Source organism: Gigantopelta aegis, chromosome 4 (assembly GCF_016097555.1).
Source record: "Gigantopelta aegis isolate Gae_Host chromosome 4, Gae_host_genome, whole genome shotgun sequence".
In the NCBI taxonomy this organism is placed as follows: Eukaryota; Metazoa; Mollusca; class Gastropoda; order Neomphalida; family Peltospiridae; genus Gigantopelta; species Gigantopelta aegis.
In genome coordinates this window covers 50753561-50776638 of record NC_054702.1, presented here as the reverse complement: position 1 = coordinate 50776638, position 23078 = coordinate 50753561, and the positions used below count along the sequence as shown (strand labels likewise).

The window sequence follows — 23078 nt, the reverse complement described above, 5'->3', positions numbered from 1 at the left end:
TTTTGCCGTACCATGCAGCATACATGTAAATAACTACTACTACTGCTGCTGCTGCTGCTGCTGCTGCTGCTGCAGCTACTACTACTACTACTACTACTACTAATAATAATAATTAAAGCTGCAATATAGTCTAATCGAAAGTTTAAGTACTACTTCATAGCAAAAACTCAGTTAATTTCAATACTGACAATAGACTCGTGCTATTATCAACTGGTTACGCTATAGGACAACATAACAAATGTCGTATGGCTCAGTGCTGATACATTCAAAGGACTTGCTGTTGATGTCAATACGATATCATCGATATGGCGCTCAGAATGTATGTTACCCAGATTAGGAACTGAAGTCAACAGAACCAAAGTATGTATCATCAAAGCTTATAAATATTAAACCTATACCCGGGACTTTTACTTAATGTAAAAAGATAAACAGAAATGCAATCTAGATGTACTTTATGTTTAAGCTATTGACAGTTTGCACTGATTTTCGATGGCTTTAAAAAAATAAGCGATCTCATTGTAAAATAAATTACAGAGGGCGCGCAAGCACACACATGGGCGTATGTAGGGGCAATAGGGACAAGCGCCCCCCCCCCCCCCCCCCCCCGTAGATCTAGACATGAAATTATTTGACCAGTTATAGTATACATATTTAAAATACTGGCATTTAGCAACACTTGCCATTATTAATTTATTGGAAGAAAGGATATCGAGGAAATTGCATCTTAGAACATCAAGTTTTCACAATTTTCCTACATAGTAATTCGATTATTTTTAATAATATTTACGACTCTAATTGTAAAGCGTGTTCCAATTTATCAGCAGTTGTGATGATGAATTTTATTTGTAGAATGCAGGAAAATGCATTTTTGAACATCTAAGTTTAGTTTCAAAACTTTCCGGGAGAGTATGCCCCAAACCCCTCTAGAAAATCAGTCAGCCTCCCCCTCTCCCAGCCTATGTTCACGTACTTGTAAGAATTCCTGCCCCCCCCCCCCCCCCCCCCCCCAACGCACACACACACACACACACACACGTATACGTGCAGCCACGTACACACACACGCATGCGCGCATGCACACAAAAGTTTAATTAAACATATTTAATCAGTTAATCTGTACATTGTAAGTGACACTTCACTTTGATACTGAGTTCTGTGAAACTGTCGAACTGAATCGTTTGAGACGAACATCACCAAGGAACGAGTTTATTTTCGTTAGAATCTTGTCGTAGTTCTTGATTTCTTCGGACACTTTCCGCTGTGCAAACATTTGCTTTTTAACCGATGCAGGGTCTTCCTTCGTCGAGAGACGACCTTCTGAGCCGCTATATGTCGTCAGAGTGCCTCTCGAATGGTTGAGAGGCAGAGGCAGAGACAGAGGCAGGGATTTTGCCCTAGACAACACATACGCCGACTGATCGATGGGAGGACGTGGGTTTATCAACGGTAACGAGATATTATGCTTGAATACATTGATCGAGCTCGATGTCGTGTCTGGAAGAGATGGTAGACTGTTTCGTCTCATCTTCAACATCTTCCTCCGTAGGAGAGAGCACGCGCCATCAGTGTAGATGTCGGACTCGCCTTTCTTCTCTGCATTCAGTCGTAGCATGTTTTTAAAGTTAAGTCTGGCCCCGTAATTAACCCTCTGCTTTCTAATCTCCATATGCTCGTGAAGCTTTCGTACATTTTTGGCTAGTCTGAGAATTTTCCTAATATCCGGCTCACAAGAAGTCTCTGTGGCGGGCGTCCCTGGTCTGGACAAGCCAGGTTTCACTTCTTGCTTTGCTTCCTCCTCTTTTGCAGAAAGAGAGTGCAGTATGGACGGAATAACCTCTGCAGTTCGCGTGTACTCAGTTAGCAGGTATTTGCTCACGGGATTTTTCTGAATTCTAGCTTCAAGTTGAGGGGACCACGACAATGTTTTGGTTGGTGGTACCAAGGTACGAGTGTTGGTTAATGAGAGATTTCTCTGATTTAATTTCATCTCGTTCTTCATCTCATTGCACTCTAAATCAAGTTCCTTCATTCGGCGATTGGATTTGTTACAGATATCTGTGAGTCTTCTTTCCAGGACTTTATCCTCGACGATGTTTGCCAGTAACATCTTTTCAAAGCGCCTCGGCCGTGCTCTCTTGTTTTTCACAAATGTTGGCAATTCCATTGGATTAAAATTAAACGTACACGACGTGTATTGTTATCTGTATGAAAAAATAAAAACAACACCACATTAATTATTACTACATGTGTAGATTTTTATCATTCAATTTGTGACACATCTTATAACAACATATGTTATGGTTTAAAGTGCACAGCCAATCGTGTTCTTTATATCTAGTATGTTAAATATCCTAGAGTGCAGTATGGACAGGACAGAAGCATGTGCAACATATTTACTTAATAAAACGAAAACACACGGAGAAGCAAGTGAAAACGATTTTTATGACTTGGTCGGCTATAAAACATACTATAGCATATTAAAATAGAATAAAGAACCACGAGTCAGTTTGAGTAAATGATATATTAAAACAAAATACCAAATTTTTCCTCCTTAATTAGGGTAAACTGGAATTTCTCCTCTTTCTCGATCTGTAATCTAACGGTATTATCAGATTTTAAAATATATTTATATATTTTTTTTTATCGCGATATGAGTTCCTTAAATCACGTTATGTAAACTGATTTTAAGGTTTTTTTATTCGTCGAATCTAAATGCTATCCCATGCCAGTTCTTCAAAAAAGTTTTAAAGCCCGGAAACAAGGCTTTCATAAAGAGACGTCTGTAAAAAAAAAAAAAACCCCAAAACCTATGGGCCTAGTTAAAAATTGGGGACACATCTCGAGTCCAAAATATGGTTTTATAAATACAGGTCCTGGGACTTAAATTATTCTGGTTGGCTTTCCTCAGATAATTGACAGATACAAAGAAGGCTGGAAAGTAGGATCCCATTTCAATAGGACTACTGGATCTGTTACTGGATTATCTTTCATATTTTATACACTGCATTTCCAATTAAGGCATAGGCCTATTTGTTAGTTCGGCTTTATTCAAATATGGGACAGTCAAGGCTCTGTATATTCTCTCAAAAATACATTAAAGTTGAAACAAGAATTCCAGTCAAAAGATATACAAATCTGGTCAGATACTATTCAAAACAATAATTCTAAACTCAGAACATACAACCTCTTCTAATTAGAGTTTAAATTACCCCCCTACACACACACGTCCCCCCCCCCCCCCCCCCCCCCCCCCCCCCCCCCCCCTACCTGATGTACGTTTATATTCTCGTAATGTTAATAATTGTGAGGCAACCCTAACTATACTGTTACGGATGCGCATGGCTTGAAGATCGATATATTACACAGTCGTCACTTACCTTTAACATAATATTATTGTGGTCTCACCAAATTTTTGAAACTGAAAGAAATAGGCACTGTATAATAGTGCTATTAAATTAACCCGAAGCACATTTAAACATTTCGACAATGCACGATTCATCCGTTGCCCCGATAAAGCCTATGCACATTATAATTGAAGGTAACAATGCAAACATACGTTTTGAATGCTATCGATAAAGTGTCGCTCAACATAAAAAGACCACTCGGGCATATTGAAGATTAAGTGAGCATTGGTATGGGGCTCCCCCCCCCCCCCCAACACCTCTCCCCCTCGTCTGACTTTTATCATACGATAATACACAGCTAGGGTTACCCACGTATAGGCCTACATACATAGCTTACGTGAGGACAGGGTCTAACTAAATGAATCCCTGTCACTTGCTGAACACGGTATGCGTCGAATGAAAATTGCGTAACAGAACGTAGATCAAATGCCAGACAACAATGAAATTATTGACGACAAAATAATTTTTTTTTTTAATTGTGGACCTGGGGCGGAGTCTATGGAGGCTGCCCCAGGTCCTACTCTAGATAAATAAAGATAAAAAGTTGGCTTGTGCCCCCCCCCCACCCCTCCATTACACGATTAAGATAGTGTTCCCCCTCCTCAAATGTCGATTTGACCATTCATCATGACGTCATATTTTTTTTTTTTTACAAAGCCATTGGTCCGTTAACATTAATACTGTCCAATTGTTTTGTACAAAGTAATATTTCATGTGGTCAAATATGAACAATATTACTCGGTGATGATCAATTGCTGCGCATAAACTTGAATTTTTAAATGTATTGACCTATATGTATATTACATAGGCCTGCCTACATGCGTCAAAAACTTACCCCATATCGAAATTCGTTCTGGATGAACTGCAGAGTACATGAACACTAACAAAATGTAACTAGAACTAGCCAACACAATTGTTGGGTCTATATTAGAGCAACAGCTTCATTTACATTATTAATTATTTTTGTAAACATATTCAATGCACATTCAAGTATGACGTCACGCCGTGGCAAAACATATGACATCATTAACTTGATTAAGCCTATGTAACCGCTGCAAAGGGTCTTCTTGACTTAAGTAGACGAAGAGGTCATTTTGCAACTAAAAGGCCACTTTTTAATTTTTTCTAAGGGTGCAGCTGCCTTCTTGCCCCTAAGTAATAGGTAGGCCTACGACTCAGACCGTGTTCATATCTTTGAAACGGTCAATCTCGCGTAGGCTATTTATCATGTGTAAATTGTAGAAACATATTATAGTTACACACACACACACACACACGCACCCGCGCCTTAAACATGCAATGAATGGTGGATGCGCCCTATGTGGATAGTCCATTAATTCTTTTAGCCTTCCAATAATTCTACAATTAAAAACGTCACCATTAGTGGGAGCAAAACCTTTCTGCTCATAAATGTCATGAAGTTTGTCTACATTTGCCAACAACAATCAATAGTAATTTATTTGTATGCACTCCTCCCCACTACTTCCCTCCAGACAGCTCTGGGCCCGAGAGGTCATGCTATTTAGTTGTTTATGAACAAAAAGACTTAATAATTGAGAATGTATGCGATTTTGCCACCAATACGTTTAGATTCCCACGGGTCTCATTTACTACTATCATAAAAACCTAATCAAAATTATGCTAGTGTTTGCTTATTATAGGATTCATCATTAGGCCTACTAAATATCCTGGAAATGAAAACGTAACTGTATTAACATTTTAATGGCTGGTTTCTGCAAACAAACAACAGGCCATGATAAACGTCCAGAAATTGCAGTTTGTAAGTTTGATCACTTATTAAACTGTGTACCAAAGGAAAATCCCCCTTTTTTGAAAAGTCAGGGCTGTTATGTTAACCTGTTAAAGGCAGTCACAGATTTATACTAGTTAAGCATACACAGTGGCCAATTAATTTTTAGCAAACATTTACCACTTTATAAACATTTCCCTTGGCATGAACACAGATTAAGGGTTTTATTGTATTTTTATCTATAGCCATGTAGCCAAAATTCAATAATATCCTGAAATACTGGTAACAACTGGGATATGACAATTTTATGTAGTGACTGAATATAGTATGGGTACTTTTCAGGACATGTATAATAGCTTATGCATATATTTTCAGGCAATATTTTTCTGGCCGTATATTAGGTCAGTTGCCATGATACTTCCCAGAAAACAGTGTTGCACAAGCCTTTAATTGCACCAAAGTCAAGGTGATAAACGTTGTGCCAAATATAAGTAGGCAAAAAATAAACACACCCAAATAATGAAGGCTTTAATTTGATTAAAATAACTTGAAATGCATTTAATATCTACAACCCTCCAGCAGTATTTAGTAGCATTAGAGTACTAAAAGGACCTCGCTGTTCTCTCAACAAAAACACTTGCTGTGCTCAAATTGATTGAGATCTTAAGGTCTGTGGTGTTGGCATAGAAAACATTCTGCAAATTTAAGTCAATGTCAACAGTTTCACAAATTTGCTGTAGCTTCTGTATTGGTTTAAGAAATTAACACATTAATAAGAATAACAACTTGTACTTCCTCTTTTTATTGCATTTGAATGTACAGTGACATTGTAAATATTATGCATTAATTTATAAAATATAACACATCACAAATACTCCACACACATAGAATTATCTGTCACAATATTATTTGTAAATCACAAAATTATATACATAGACAACAAATTATCTGTATTTCACTTGGACACCAAATACCAATAAAAATAATAACTGGTTTAAATATACACATTTACACACCAAACATGATTTCACTGGAGGGATCTTATTTTTGTCCAGAGTTTGCTGCTACTGTAACATGTTTCTGGTAAATACTGCCTCAATTTCCCTATTAGCTCAATTGGTAGAGTGCTAGACTCGTACTTAGAAGAAGTAGTTGTAGTTTGTTTTGTTTGACAACACTAGAGCACATTGATTTATTAATCATCGGCTACTGGATGTCAATTTTTTTTCCATTAGTATCAAGGGTTCTTTTATATGCACCATCCCTGAGACAAGATAGCACATACCACAATTTTGATATACCAGTCGTGGTGCACTGGCTGAAATGAGAAATAGCCCAATGTGCCTACCGACGGTGATCGATCCTAGACTGATATCATAAAGGTCTGTGGTTCAAAACCCCTCAGTGGAGATACATTTTTCTGTTACATATACAAGGTGTTCTTGGTGTCTTAATGTCTGTAGTAACCCAAAGTTGAATTTACTTCCAGTAATATATATTAGGAAGCAAACTGAAATTTTATCTACTACAACCATTAGAACAAGAACCACATTTCTGTCTGGTGCAGGGAATGTGGTCCGAAAGGTTTTCAAGAGATGAGAATGTGTTCATGTTACGGTTCTCAAATTCCACACTACCTCGCACAGTGGTGTGACGAGAATGGATTCTCAGCCATTCATGAACGCAGTCTCGAATACACAGATTGTGAAAACAAACACTTGTGACTGGCATTTTAAACAAGAAAATATACTTAATATGTAATTTGAGTCATAACTGAGTCATTACAAAGGTTCTTTTAGTCGGAAACATCTTACAAAGCAAGCAAACTCATCTTGGTCAAAACGGTTGACAGTTTGATGCAAGCAGCGAAATGCAGGAACTGACCAATTACCCAGAAAAGTGAGAAATTAAACCACTGACAAGGTTTGTCCATAATAATTACCATTCACAAAAACATAATTAAAAATCCCCATCATCAGTCTGGTCGTGAACATAAATACACACATATATACATGAATACATTGCAGCACATATCTCCATGTTTTTCAATCATGTGGGTAGACAGCTTTTAAAAATGGCCGGGCTATGTACTGAGCACCATCGAATGTTTCAAAGTAATCTTCTAAAATGGGGTGTATCACCTGAAAAGAAATCAAATCAGATTCTTTCTGTATAACTAATAAAAATATTCAAATTAGAATAAGGAACCATTAACAACTATTAATATTGTTAAAAAAACAACAAGTTTTAAGAGATAAGGGAGTAACAAAAGAAAATATAAATAAGAGTGAACAGACCTTCAAGATTGTCTAAACTTTGAAACATTAATGCCATAATGAACAGTTGGAAATCTGAAAGACAAGTATTTTAAAAGAGACATAAAACAAAGGCATTATGACATTATTAAAAGTTATTGATAAAAACCCCCAGGAAACACGATAGTTACTTTTTTTCCTAAGTAACTGTTAGATACACAGAACATATCAGAAATACCCTAAGAATTTGTTTCCATGGACAGTCTAACAAAAAAGTTTATATTATTCACATTTCCATATCTTTGTGAATTTCATTCTAAAATCCTTAATAAAACGTTCAGAGCATTATAAAATTTTGAAACTAACTTGCATATTGACGATCACTTCTATATTGTCTTGTGGTATGTATGTTATCTGTGGAACTTGGCGATCGCGGTTGTCAACGAGGATTGAGTAGTTAGGCTGATTCCTCCAAGACTGAAAAGAGAAAGGCAGTTTAATAATACAAAAATAACATAAAGAAGTACATAGGTGTCGGAAGATGCCGTCAAATGGAGGGGCCAGTTATATATATTAATCTACCTTTTATCTAGAAGGGGCAATGCATGATATTTCCATGTGAAGGGGGTGCCAGTCTTCCCATGCTATCCTCCACTTCTGATGCCTATGTAGTATATTTGCCAATATGAGAATTATCGCAAAAATCATCTGTGGCACCTTCACTTTAAGAAACCAAATGTCAAAGAGTTTAATAAATTCTATGATCAATGGATGCTAATTTAAATAGATGTATTAATCTGCGAAGAATTTCAAATATTCCACTCAATTTTGGTTTTTAAGTTGCAGTCTCAGGAATCTTTTAAATAATTATTAGGTACAGATCATCCATATTATTTTCTTCCTATGATGTACCATTATTCAATATCCTTTGATTTTGGTTACAATAAAATCTATTAACACATCATTTGTGGACAACAGAGAGGTTTAGACTGCTATATGCGTATGGTAATGTGTACTCGTAACATCATTTTACATGTACACATAATTGACTTGTAAAGTTGCCGTTTAGTAAAGCGGTGTCTGCATATGTACATGTAACAGCAAGCTATGACTGGATGGCTTAGCTTTACAATAACCAATTAGGAATCAACCATTTTATTACCAATTTTAAAGGAGAAGGTGCTAATTATTCCATCAATGTTTCATTCTGTTAAACAAAAATCACGACGTTCAAAATGAATGGGATGAGGTGCACTACCTCTTGAACTGCCAATTTTATACAGGAATATTTAATCTGGCATTTTAATTCATGTATAAACAGGGCTTAATATAAGATGCGAATGGCTAGGTTAGGTGTTGGTTACAGTCATCGAAAAATCCAGGAACGGGGGTCTGTTTATGCAGGGTAAAAATACAGTAATAATAATACATAATTTATTAGAAAATGATCTTATAAAATGTAACTATAATATTATGTTCTCCAAATGATGCCATATAATACTGATATTGACAGACTATTAAACAGTGTTCGACAAATGTTTGAGAAAGTAAATGTTTGAGAAAGTCACTATTACCCACAGTAGCTTTGAAGGTGCCCTATGTATTATAATAATACAGTAGATAATTTCCACTAGCCCAGACCACAAATTCACTAGCCAGGAATGAGAGCCAGTGGCTTTGTCGAACCCTGTTTCACTAAGTTTACTTCTCTCAAAGAAATGTTAAAATTGACCGGAACTTACTTCTTTGTCACTTGGATGATTCATCTTTATCCAGTTGGTTGGAGCCTAAGATTAGAGGAAAATAATATTTAATTTTTTTTAAATTATATGTATCAAGTTTATTTTTATTTACAGTAAAACATTTTCACAACTGAAACACTAAAATGCTAAGTGTTCCTAAAATAAACAATACAGAAACATCACTTTATGCACATGAAAAAGATACTGACATGAAGTGGACAGTGAAATGGGTGTTAACAGATCAGTTTCACTTGATGACATCCATTATCTGGGGTCCCGAGTGGGATGTGGCCCAGCGGCAATGTAAAAGTAATAGAATAGATCCCATCCAGTGACAGAATGGGTTTTCCCTTTCCCTATTAACTATCCACGACTGGTTAATCTGTGGCAAAGTTCTTCAAAAAGATGTATTGTACTATTCAATAGCAGTAGCCTATGTGGTGGAAGCAGGTTTCCTCTCTCATACTATTAAAACAACAATTTGTTAAAACACCAAATGGCTGTAGTTATTCCGTGTTATCACATAACTCGAGTGTCACGAATAATACAGTGGTTATAATATACCATCAGTCTTAAGGCTGATAAGTACTGAATAGTCAGTGAAGTCCCACTAGGGACATACTGTTAGACTAGCTGAATAAGACACTAACACCAGCCAGTGTGCCATGATAGATACATTTGTATATCAAAAACTAGTATGTGCTATCCTCTATGTGGGAAAGCATGCAGAAAACGACACCTTTCCTGCTACCAAGCGTTGAATTTGGGTTTTATTTTGTTAGGATTCCGTCTAATAATCTGAAGCTTTCAATAAAAAATCTGGGATTCACAGAAACATGGAATCCTGCAAAAGTTGCAGTGTCGCTATGTGTAATTACCAATGTAAAGTAGATGGAGGTATGTCACACTGACTTTCCTCTCAAACTAAGCCATTAAAATATGATGCTAGAACTTACTCTACACGTGGAGTCCCAGCCAATTATAACCCCTCTGTACCCCCAGAGTTTGTGTCGGATCACTTGACCTATTCTGTATTTTACACTAGATGGTCTTGGACTGCGTGGATCTAGGGATTCTGAAAAAATAGACATTAAAGTAGCACATGTACCTTAAAAGTTGTCAAATACATAAAAAAAACTGAGAAATATGTCTCTTTTCAAAAATGGTTTGATGTAACTCAACAACCACAGGACTACCAGTAAGCAGTTATGATTTTAAATTGTTTTCTTTCATTTTTTTAAAATATTTAATTTCATTAAAAAAAATAATCATCAAAATACATGTACCTGCATTCCCATTACCGTATATTGCAGTGTATTAGCAGACTCCTTGGGTAAGCCGACCTCTTAGTTTGACCCTAAATATCTAGTACAGAATCATCGGCCTTGTGTATAAGCCGAAGTCATCTTTTGTCCAGTTGTATGTTGTATCAATTTCAATAATACTGTCAACAAATAGACTTGTGCTTTTCTTGTTCATTATATTTGTTTTCCCTTTAATTATTACAAAAACGGTAATTGTGATCGCAGTCAATGCGGCAATGCTAATATCTACCACGCCGTGAAAAATAATTTAGAACTGATAAAGCATAACAGAAAAATAAATAATTCAAGCTGTAACAACATATCACTGCACACAAGTAATTAATTTATTCACTGGACAGCAAAAAGTAAAATCATTGAGGAATGTTTAATCCCCCACCACACACACAGAAACAAAAGATCATGCTGTCCGTGACTGCAGCTGTTCACTGTATATGGTATGGTCATGTGACAATTGTGGGAATAATTATCGTCCTGAAATTCATGTTGTTTTTTCAGTCGGTAATGTTAATAATGAGCTTAATTTATTTATGGCATTACTTTACAGTTTAATGCGCCCTCCCAACAAAACAATAATATTAGAAATATAATACTTGTTTGAAAAAAATATACTGTTTTGTATCTTAAATTTGCTATATGAAAGACTAGTCCCAGCACAGGTCAAACAAAGATGGTGGACAGTTGGAAAGAATACGTTTTAACCATTGAAATGACAATAAAACAAGTAATTTTTTTATTATTACTCATCAAACTTATAGTGCATTCAAGAACAGAAAACTGCATAATATGGCATGCTGGGGTGTTTTATTTATACTGTCCACAAATTATTGTTACATAATCTGTGAAAGGCTAACAGTCTGATCAAAATTTATAAGTTGCGGTCGGGAGTATTTTTGATCGGAATTTTACGCTCCAATTTGTTGCCTCCGTGTATAAGCCGACTCTCTTCGTTTGGAAAGTGTTTCTAGACTTCAAAACTTGGCTAATATACGGTATATAAAATAGATTCTTAATGTAGAATACAAATATAACTACAGTTTTAATAAACTTCTGGGTTTTTTTTTAAATACAGGCACATGCATAAAATTAATGTAGGCTAATTTGGTCAAATACTTTAATATGACAAACAAGCCTATCTCAAGTGTTTTTAACACTAAATAGAGAAAGCATACTGCATTTTGAGTGTTAATGGCAAATTAATAATTTTGTGACCTATATTATGATTTTATATCTTCTTTTTTTTCAATTTAATTTAATTAAATCTACCTGCATCCCCATCATATAAAATACTTTCGAAATGTAGAATACAAGCATAACTATAGTTTTAATAAACTTCTGGGTTTTTAAAAAAATATATATATATGTATGAAATTAATGTATTTGGTCAAATTCCTTAATATATCAAACAAGCCTGTCAACGATTTTTCTGACACTAAATAGAGAAGGCATTTTGCATTTTTAGTGTTAATGGCAAATTAATACATTTAATGTTACCTATATTTAGTGACAGCATCTAAAGGATCATGGAGAATGGCATGTCACAAAAAAAACCATAATATGGATGATCTAATCTAGATGGTTAAATAAACACAAAGGTACTCAAGATTTCTAATTTAACAATGATATATGACATTGTAATAATGCCTACCAACAAACTGAATGTTATATCTGTTATTTAAAGTACAGCAAATCACTTTATTTTTAAGGATGGCTTCAAGTACATAATTTTTTTAAGTATTTACTTTGTTCAAGAATGGATATATTTTCTACTATATAACTGGAATAACCTTATAACTGGAATAGTTCTTTCCAAAACAAGTTTGTGTGACACAAAAATAAATATGTAGATATACACATGAAGTGTACTCCAAATTTATTTCTATTTAAAACATTAATGACCATTAAAACATTACAAAATATACAGTTGCTGCATTCCAGCAATGTTATGACTGGACGAGTTGAGGAGGATATGTATGTAATTCATAGAAATAGAAAAATCTTTAAAAAGAAGGAATATGACGGCAAACAACTTTAAGCCGCTGCAAGTTTTTATGGGTAGGTAAAGTCCCAACTACTATTTAACGAACTGCTTACGAGCAAAATATCCTTTTGGATCCCTATACTGAAAGACTTCAACAGCTGGGGATTCCCCATTTGGGTCATCTTGACCCCCAAAGTCTGGTCGCTTAGGATGAAGTTTTCCCAGTAGTTCTAAACACCACTTGTGCCAGGAGTTCCAAGACAAATACTTGTTTTTGAAACCGAGGGCACCACTGAGTAAACTGAAATAAAAGTGATATATCGGTATATGTATACTTTACATATATTAGACTGGTTTTTTTAACCATACATGTACACAAATTATTACACCTCAAAAGCCATTCCTCCAAACCCAAGACTACACAAGTTGTTATTTAAAACAAAATATATCTTCCCATAAGCAGGGGGGGGGGGGGGGGGGGGGGGGGGGGGGGGGGGGGGGGGGGGGCAACTGCCCTACTAGTGCTAAATCCTAAAATTTGGGCAAAAGATTGGAGATATTCTGGCAAAATAAGCTTGCCAAAAATCATTTCACAATGTATTTCGACCATTCTACCGACAATATTAGTTATAATCACGGTAAAAATTATTAGTGATTCATTTGCAACTTCTACATGTATACAGCTGTTTGGCAGTAATGCTAATTAATACACCTATGATCCATACACACCAGATGGTACATGTACACTATAAAGTTTACAATGGGTGGAGGGGTTTTCAAGACATAATTAGCGTTATAAATCTACTCCTAAAGACTGACTATAATGTTTACACTGGGGGGGGGGGGGGGGGGGGGGGGGGGGGGGGTTCTTCAAGACCGTAGAAATATAAATCTACCCCTTAAGACTTTCACTCCTGTGTGCCTCGGACGTTGCCAGGAACTTCGATACCAGATACTGAGCAGGAACAGCCAGCATCAACAAGCCAAGATGGAGATAGGCCCGTCGATCAATGGGCATCACTGAAAACGGAAATGAGGATATCACCATTACAAAAGAGAAAATATCAAAACAATGAATAATGGAACCGAAACATGCAGTGGATTTAAGCAAACATGACAATAAATGTAAACCATGAACTTCTCTTTTAACTCCATTACAAAAGAATTGTGACAATAATACTAACAAGGAGATCCAAATACAGCATATGGATTTTGAGTTGTTAAATATTTTTATAAATTAAGTAATAATATTTCGTTTTAAAAACAAGAAAAAAAGGAGAGATTTGAATAGAATTTTAATGCATAAAAAAATAACACAACCCTTAATAGTACATCAAACATCCAATCCATGGCAGTTCAAGTTGACCCCAACATTGTTAGACCATATTAGACAAGTTGACAGCAAGCATACAGTCATATGACTATACATGTATATATATGCCAACATATTACTTTTACTAAGTTTTAGCATACAGTGTACATAGCTGTTTGTTATCTTTTGATTAAGTAAAATAATTTACATCATACCACACTTGATAACAAATAAACAAATTTGAAATACAAAAGTTTTGGAACAAATTTGAACAACCCCAAATAATTTACTAATTAATACAAACCTGGTTTTAACAGTTTGAATCAGTTAACAATGTACACAATGTAACATGATCGGATGATCACCATTACACCTATCACATTCAATGTAATTTCACACCTTATTCCCATACTATACCAAACAGAACAAATTACAGGGACAGGACAATCTCATTAGGGTGAAAATCACAGTGGAATATGTGAATGTTAGAATGCAGACTACGGTAGTCATTAAGATCCATTGAATCTTCAGTGATTATCAGGAACATGTACACAGGTAGCATGCTCTACGTTACCTGCGTACTTCATTAAAAAAAACGGCCTCAGTGGCGTCGTGATAGGCCATTGGTCTACAGGCTGGTAGGTAATGGGTTCGGATCCCAGTCGAGGAATGGGATTTTTAATCCAGATACCAACTCCAAACCCTGAGTGAGTGCTCCGCAAGGCTCAATGGGTAGGTGTAAACCACTTGCACTGACAAGTGATCCATATCAACAAAGGCCATGGTTTGTGCTATCCTGCATGTGGGAAGCACAAATAAAAGATCCCTTGCTGCTAATCGGAAGAGTAGCTCATGTAGTGGCGACAGCGGGTTTCCTCTCAAAATCTGTGTGGTCCTTAATCATATGTCTGATGCCATATAACCGTAAATAAAATGTGTTGAGTGCAGTCATTAAATAAAACATTTCTTTCTTTCTTTTCATTCAAAGACTACATGCAATGTACATACTGTATAACTTGTACCTTTATATATACACATGCAAAAACAGAATAATATGTTTATAAACGAGAAAGCATCAGTGAGTATTGATTACTACACAGAACAATTATCAGATGAGGATATGTAACAGGTGTTTTACAGAAATGGCATGTACATGTTTTAATATATTATGTACTAGAAAGTGAAAAATAAATCAGTTCACAGATTTTTTTTGGTGAGTGGAAGCATCAGTCTTAATTAACATTGGTGACTCAAACATTAATTGTCTATGAAAATACTTCTGTATGTCTAAATCTGTTCAGAACTTCCTTATTAATACGACATGTACATAACAAGTACTTCAAGAGTAATTAACCATTCATCCTAAAAACGATTTGCTCCTTTTATTTTCTATAGTCGTTACTTTAATTGACGAGTTGAAACAGTATGAGTTTTGTCAAAAACAGCATGGCTTAACTCCCTTAAAAATGATGTCATTTATGGGGGTTTTATTTCTCAAAATAGAAAACTTGCACCAACATAAAGTAAAATTTCAGGGAGAAATCTTAGGAATAGGATGGTACATATATATACTGATTGGCAACCAACTGCTGCTACACCACAAAAACAATATATTTGTATGAATTTAATTTATTCACAACCGTGTTTCATAACTAAAAATAGCAGTACAGCACTACTATGTATGTATGTATGTATGTATATGTATCATATGTATATGTATATGTATATGTATATGTATATGTATATGTATATGTATATGTATATGTATATATATATATATATATATATATATATCTTATTTAGTATGCATGTGGGAACATAATGCATACTCAGTCCGTGAATTCTTTGAAAATTATAACTTTTGTGGGTATTAACAAATATGTTATACATGTACTTGTTTACTTTCTATATATGCAAAGCTACATGTACATATTTAACCAGGGATCTGTTGAGTTTCGTCCTTTAGTATGTGTATTAGTGGTTAATAAGTGACACCTAAACATTCCTTCATTCATAGTGATTAATATATGAGATATTTGTAATCTGCTAACTTGAAAGTGTATGATACTTGTTTAATGTCAAACATAGGATAATTGCTGTATTTGAGTGGAAATCTTTGCCTACTGAGCCTACTCGGTGGTAGGCAGAAATTCAATGTTTTTGTTATAGAGTTGTCTACTAATGTAACAGTCCAAATTTCTGTCTGGCTAAAGTCCAGTGTGATTCTGTGAAAAGAAATTAACATAAAACATCCTAAAATATGTAATGCATAAATCCAATTCCTCGTCAAGTTAAAAATTAATTCTGCTAGTTTTAACAACTGAAACAACTCTCAAGGACGATGGAAAACAAGAAACTGAAAAGAAAAAGCTTCCAAGACAGTGTTTCTGCCAGAAAGAAATATTTGCAGGGGCGTAGGCTGAAGCAAATGGTCCGCTTTCAGTACTAAAACATACAGGTTTATAAATATGGAGTTTCAGGTGGTGCAAAAACAAAATGGAAAAAGGTCCACTTGGTTCATATTCGAACCCCCCAGGTCCAGATGATGGTACGCCCCTGATTTGGGTATGGCACTATGGAATTGAATGCAACCACAGTCAACAGGGGGTAGGGCCTATGGGAGGCTTCCCTATTAATAGGTTTGCCCCTAATAGAAAGAAAATGGGTTAAGTTTAGGGTTAGGGTTAAAAAAATATAGATTAATGATAAGATTAATTAATTTGATCAAAAGGTTAACTTTTTAAAAACAAATCTGCCAAAAAATTTGGGTATGGTGCCATACCCATTTCAGCCTCTGGCAGAAACCCTGCAAGAATGGCAACATGTTATTATTTATTTATTAGGCTAAACGTCAGTTGTTCTCACCAGCGATATACGGCCCTAACCACGACCTGGTTTTCCTTTCTGTTAGATTTATTCCAATTCTTTTATCAGCCCTAGTACGCTATCCTTCCCTGGCTGTGTATTTTCTGTCATTGCTCATGTCTATTTCATAACCGAAAGCCACTTGGCAATTACAAGTTCACACCATCTACTATCCTTGCTTGCAAATCGAATTTTGCCACGATCGCATTAGTATACAAAGACCACCGTACGAGATGTCGCAAAACAGTGTAATTGCAACATTTTGGCACAAAAAAGCATCGCAACATAAAACAAAAAAATATTTTGTAAAAATATGTCGGTTTTTAAGCGTTGTTTTATATATTACTTATTAATGGAATTTGTGCTTGTAGTTTCATTCTTGTACGACATTAAGAAAAACAAACAATTTTCATTTTTTTGTGGAACGTTGTTTCAGGTTCCATTAGACCAAATCAATTCCTATTGCCGATAATGTTAACGTTTACTAATAAAACTGATATAAGCAGCGTTTCAACACACCCAGGAAGTACAGAAATAGAAAGTGTGGCACCTCACATCTAATCTAGCTGCAAGAAAATGGGGGTTCACGTATCATTTAAGAGATTTAATTTATGTTTTTAATAGCAACCGTCATTTTTGCTGAAAATTGCAGTTTCATTTTTGGGGGTACCCCGCATTAGTTTCAACCTCTGGTATATACTGCATAACAACTGTATAACAAATAAAAGTGTATTTATTTATTGTCAATGGATAATAGTATTTGCACAAATAATCAATGTCACATATTACTACCAATCACACCCACAGCTGCTTTTACTCCGTAAATATTTGAGGTGCACGTCGAACTTTGACACGGTACTCTCTTCTTTGGTACTATGCAACCTTCAAGAGGTTTTTGTTGCACTAAATCAATTCCCATTGATGATAATGTTAACTTTTTCCCACAGAGCTAATAATTATACACAATATATCAACAGAGAGAGAGAGAGAGAGAGAGAGAGAGAGAGAGAGAGAGAGAGAGAGAGAGAGAGAGAGAGAGAGAGAGAGAGAGAGAGAGAGAGAGAGAGAGACTGGGGCGGATCTAGTGGGGGGGGGTGTTCCAAGGTGTCCGGACCCCCCCTCAAATTTGAGAAGTGCCCCTTTTATTTAGGATTTGTAGGTTTTTTTACAAATTTATTTATTCTGTCAATGTATAGAACACTGTAGAATACGTCTGTCAGCGTCCCTGTTGTAGCACTATTATATTATGGTCCATGTGAACCGTGTGTAATTTTTCAGTAGTGCCTTTTCATAATGTTATGGTGCCCTTTTTGTCTTGGACCCCCCCCCCCCATCAGAAAAGCTAGATCCGCCCCAGAGAGAGACCACGACACCACCAGAGTACATTAATTTATTAATAATCTGCTATTGGATGTGAAACATTTCGTAATTTTAACAGTCATAGAGAGGAAATCCAATACATTTTCAGTTATATGCACCATCCCACGAGCAGGATAACACATACCATATATTAGTCTTGATACACTGGCTAGGACGATAAATAGCCCAATAGGCCCGCCGACCTGGACCGGCACGCATCAGGCGAGCGCTTTACTACACGCCCACGTCCCACCCTTAATCTTAATAAATGCGGACAATATTAATGTATATATCATGAAATTCGATTAATAATTATAAACCAGGGCCGTACCCTGATCAAAATCCTAAGGGGTGTGTGTGTGTGTGTGCGGTGGGGGGGGGGGGGGGGACTACTTTTTATAAACATGAAACACTATACAAATTAAACCATGAGATGTGTATGCTATTTTCTGGAGTAAAAAAACCCCGAAGAAAAAACCCCACGAGATTCTCAGTTGCCCCCTGCCCACCCCCGGTGGGTACGGCCCTGAAACCTACAGAGAAAAAGATACATACTAGAAGTACAGTGATGGGGGTGGGTGCCGCCATACTAATAAGCTACTATTTCGAACTCCTTCCGAAAAAGCAGAAAGGGATATTTTATATGCACCTTTCCATAGAAAGGACATTACATACCATGGCCTTTTTTTATCTACCAATCATAGAATTGGGATGTCAACAAAACCCGAGTCAGTCGAGAGTGATATAACGATCCTACAAGCCAAGAATGAGATACAATGAGAGAGAGAGAGAGAGAGAGAGAGAGAGAGAGAGAGAGAGAGAGAGAGAGAGAGAGAGAGAGAGAGAGAGAGAGAGAGAGAGAGAGAGAGAGAGAGAGAGAGAGAGAGAGAGAGAGAGAGAGAGCTATATGTAACTATTTAGCTTTAGTAAAATTTTATTATTTAAAGTTGCGTAGTCCGTGGAATGTACAACTCCTTAATATTTACATCATAAAACAGTTTGTTTATCTTATTTAACGACACAACTAGATCACATTGATTAATTAATCATCGGCTATTAGATGTAAAATATTTGGTAAATCCGACACGTAGTCATCAGAGAAAACCCGCTACATTTTTCCTAATGAAGAAAGGGATCTTTTATATGCACATACCCCGACTTTTGACCAGTTGACAAAAATCCCAATCAGTTGAATGTATCCACCGAGGTGGTTTTATAACACAGACGCTCGAAATACATTAATGTTTCAGGAAATGACAAATCGAATATATAGAAAAAGCTAGAGTATATCGAATGACGGTAAACGCCCTCAGGAGAGGTTATTGCGGGAGTCGCCCAACTGTGCAGAGCTAGAGCAACCACTGGAAAAAAGAATTCGTTTTGCGTCTACATCCGCCACACATAGGCCTACATTGTTTATATCCACACGAAGCCAGAATGTGGTAGTTATATATACATGTATATCACTATAAGATCGTCAAAGAACTTGGTTACATATTGATTGGAGAAGAATAATGGGATAATTTCCATTCATTGATATGTGACTTCACCCAACAGGAAGCATGGAGTGTGTTGGCGTAGCCCATCGGTGACTGACGACAGGGAAGTCAGCTGCACGTAATTAAACAGGTCGGTTTATAGATGATATACTAGCTGGTATATTTATATGTGCTTGTAGTTATCAATTTCTGTCTGTACACACACACACACACACACACACACACACACACACACACACACACACACACGTGCGCACGTACGTACATTCTCTCTGTCTGTCTCTGTCTCTGTCTCTCTTTCTTCCCTCTCTCCCTTTCTTTCTCTATCTTTTTCTCTTGCAGTCTGTTTTCTCTCAGTATATCATCTGTTAGTTTTAATAGTGTATGGTAACAAAGCTGTTTATATGTATATATATCTATGTAATTATATCATATAAGTAAACAGAAATAAACTATTTATGTTGTATTCCATTGTACTATACTGTGCTTTGCTGCGCTGCGCTGTACTGTACTGTACTGTACTGTACTGTACTGTACTGTACTGTACTGTACTGTACTGTACTGTACTGTACTGTACTGTACTGTACTGTACTCTCTCTCCCCCCGTCTCTCTCTCTCTCTCTCTCTCTCTCTCTCTCCCCCCCCCCCCCCCCCCCCCTCTCCCCCCCCCCCCCCCCCCCCACCACCTAGACCCCTGTTTACTCTGTTGCGTAACTATAACCTTTTCTTGCCCAGTGGACTGAGTTTTTATTAATCATCGGCTATTAGATGTCAAACAATTTTCACTGGCTGGAACGAGAAATAGCCCAAATGAGCAAACATTAGTTTGCAAAATTAATGTTTTGTTACTGTAATTAAATGGGCAAGAAAAAATCAATCGCCATTGTAATGTATAAAAAAGGTAATTGCAATTCTCGGTAAACCTCGGCTTTCACAAAAAACATTTTGTTCCTTGGCTTGGAATTCATTAGTCACCTCCAGCCCTCTCCTCGAGGTGACTCCTTTACAAAACGTAGGATCTGCCCCTGATAACGTCAACCCCGTTCAGGCGACCACCACTTCTGAGCATCATCTTGTCGTGAAATGCCTCCTTACAATTTAATTATCCCTGCAATTATTCATTTAGAGAGTTCCAACCAGTGCTAAAGCTGTGGTATGTACTACCCTGTCTGTGGGAAAGTGCATATAAAAGATCCCTTTCTACATTAGGAAAAAATGTAGCGCGTTTCCTCTAATGACTACGAGTCAGATTTACCAAATGTTTGACATCCAATAACCGATGATTAATTAATCAACGTGCTCCAGTGGTGTCGTTAAACAAAAAAAAATCCCCCAAAACAACAAACAACAACAAAAAATCAAACAACAACAACATTTAGAGATAATTTTAATACTCTCATGTTTGAGTAAGTACTTAAAATATCTGGATCAACTATGAGCTCATAATATAAGCCGAAGTTACCGAAATCGAGAGAAAAAAAAAAATCAATAATCTATTATATTACGTTGTTTTCGAAGTACGTAATTCTTATAATATAAAGTTTTTAATTTCCTTCATTAACTTATTAACATATACCCAATACCTGTAGTAAACTAGTATATAAATTAGCTACATAGACAGCACACACACATTGTTGGAATTAAGATTGTGACGGTAGGTTATACATAGCACCTTGACGCGTGCCTCACTGTAACGACCAACACGTGTGGTGCAGATCCGGGGTTCTGTTTCGACGCGTCGTCCCACTTAGTTGACAGATGGGTTGCTGTTCCCCAGGAAAACACTACACGTACTTTTGTTTCGATGCCAACGATTCTTTGACCGAGAAACGGTTTAGCACAGGAATTCGTGTTTCCGTGGTTTGCTGCTACAAGACTGTCATTTGCAACATTTTTAGTTTGCTATAGACCCAAATCAGTGTAACTGTTATATATTTATATATATATTTATTGATGTATGAATATCTATATATTGTATGTATGTCAAGGTTGACTGTTACATACATAGATATTAACGCACTGGCGCAGGGGATAATTAAATCCTTTCTGGCCTCACAAATTGTCCCATACCGTTACTGAGACTCGAACCTGTGGCATGTATGTATGTATGTATGTATGTATGTATGTATGTATATACAAAATTTTAATAGTATATATAATTATTATGCCAATAACGGTTCAGAGTTACTGGAATTTTGACCTCTTTCCCGATGAGTATTTGAACATTTTTTTTTACTGTGACAAAAGAAACAACAGCAGCAAGACATGAAAGTGGTAATCTACAAAACCTGTGAAAATTGAGCGGAACCTTTCGAAAAAATTGGATTAATTCTTGAATGTTTGTGATGTACGCATTACAGGTTATGTTTCGGAAAGTAAATATATATTAAATTTACTGGAAAGAAAAAAAAGTCTTAAAATGAATGAATGAATGAGTGAGTGAGTGAGTGAGTGAGTGAGTGAGTGTGTGAGTGTGTGAGTGTGTGAGTGAGTGATGATGATGTCGACAACGACTATGATGATGATGACCTTATATAAGTTGTACATTTGAACACAATTCTCACAAATCTGTAAGAGCAAATCCAAAAACCCAACTACATGTACATAAACGTAATGCTAGCTAGTAAAATGAATAAATGAATGTTTAACGACACCCCAGCACAAAAATACACATCGGCTGTTGGGTGTCAAAGAATGGCAAGTAAATATTTTAAAAAACGGGGGAGGGGCAAGCTCATTTTCCGTAGAAGAAAATCTATAGGCCTAAAGGAGTTATCTTTCAGTTTTGAAGTACCTTTTTTTTTTTTTTTTTTTTTTTTTGTTACCTTCAATTCGCTATAGTATATGGTTTTCAAGAGCAAAAAAACAAAACACCCCCCCATCCCACACACACCCCCCCCCAAAAAAAAAATTAAAAAAAAATTCCCCCAAACAACAAACAAAACACACAAACAAAACCCCAAACAAACAAATGTTTTTTTTATTATTACCTTAGGCCCAGGAAGAGATACGAATTTTTATAATTACACCATCAAAAATCAAAATCCATCACATGAATTATAAACCTTTAAACACATGGCAAATGTCACGAAACTGAAGAATATATATCTAAGTTGTTAACAAAGTAAGTGATAAACACATGTGCATGTGAAAGAACGAACTACCCAAAGATTTAGTGTTTTACAACAATTTAGCTCGAAGAAAAAAGTTGTCATAAATTTGGAAGGTACTTATTTGTGGCAACACTCGTAGTATCTGTACTGAAGACGAATGACAGGCCACAGATCACAGAAGTTTTCTCATTTGGTTGGCATAAATCCGGAAATTCGTTCCCACAAGTATGCTGTTTGAATCTGGGTAATGTGGGTAATTCCATCAGATAACTGTTCAAGCACATCTGTCGTGGGCACAACCTCTGACTTCGCCAGAGAGTTTTGTCCATGTCAGGGGTTTGACTGTGATTATTTCATGGCAGATATAGCTTTGCTGTGGTACTTATTGGACTCAAGTTGATGGAGGAAAGTATGTAATTTGCAAACGTGTATATCACATTAAAGACTTCTTTGTGGCAATTCCGGCTCATGCAAAT

At 36.2% G+C, this 23078-nt stretch overlaps 3 protein-coding genes across 5 annotated transcripts in view; 1 reads left to right on the top strand and 2 right to left on the bottom strand.

Annotated features, from left to right (window-relative positions):
• Positions 1-676: 676 nt before the first annotated feature.
• On the bottom strand, positions 677-4408 carry LOC121370688. Of its 2 annotated transcripts, none has more exons than XM_041496090.1 (2): positions 4240-4408; positions 677-2201 (listed from the first exon to the last, which is right to left on the bottom strand). In XM_041496090.1, the coding sequence occupies exon 2, from the start codon at positions 2162-2164 to the stop codon at positions 1136-1138; it is 1029 nt and encodes a 342-aa protein (XP_041352024.1). In that variant the 5' UTR covers positions 2165-2201; positions 4240-4408; the 3' UTR covers positions 677-1135. The 2 variants fall into 2 exon arrangements, with proteins under 2 accessions (XP_041352024.1, XP_041352025.1); XM_041496091.1 differs by lacking the exon at positions 4240-4408 and adding an exon at positions 3378-3492.
• Positions 4409-5933: 1525 nt separating this feature from the next.
• LOC121370687 lies at positions 5934-16837 on the bottom strand. Its single transcript, XM_041496089.1, has 7 exons — positions 16632-16837; positions 13351-13474; positions 12568-12755; positions 10108-10226; positions 9152-9196; positions 7776-7886; positions 5934-7295 (listed from the first exon to the last, which is right to left on the bottom strand). Exons 2-7 carry the CDS (start codon positions 13470-13472, stop codon positions 7200-7202), a joined length of 681 nt encoding a protein of 226 aa, XP_041352023.1. The 5' UTR covers positions 13473-13474; positions 16632-16837; the 3' UTR covers positions 5934-7199.
• A 2527-nt stretch (positions 16838-19364) lies between these two features.
• The window catches only part of LOC121370686, a 29296-nt gene continuing 25582 nt past the window's right edge, over positions 19365-23078 (top strand). For both annotated transcript variants that reach the window (XM_041496085.1, XM_041496088.1), the window contains exon 1: positions 19365-19619. The gene's annotated coding sequence lies outside the window, so the exon portion shown is untranslated. The remainder of the gene's footprint in view (positions 19620-23078) is intronic.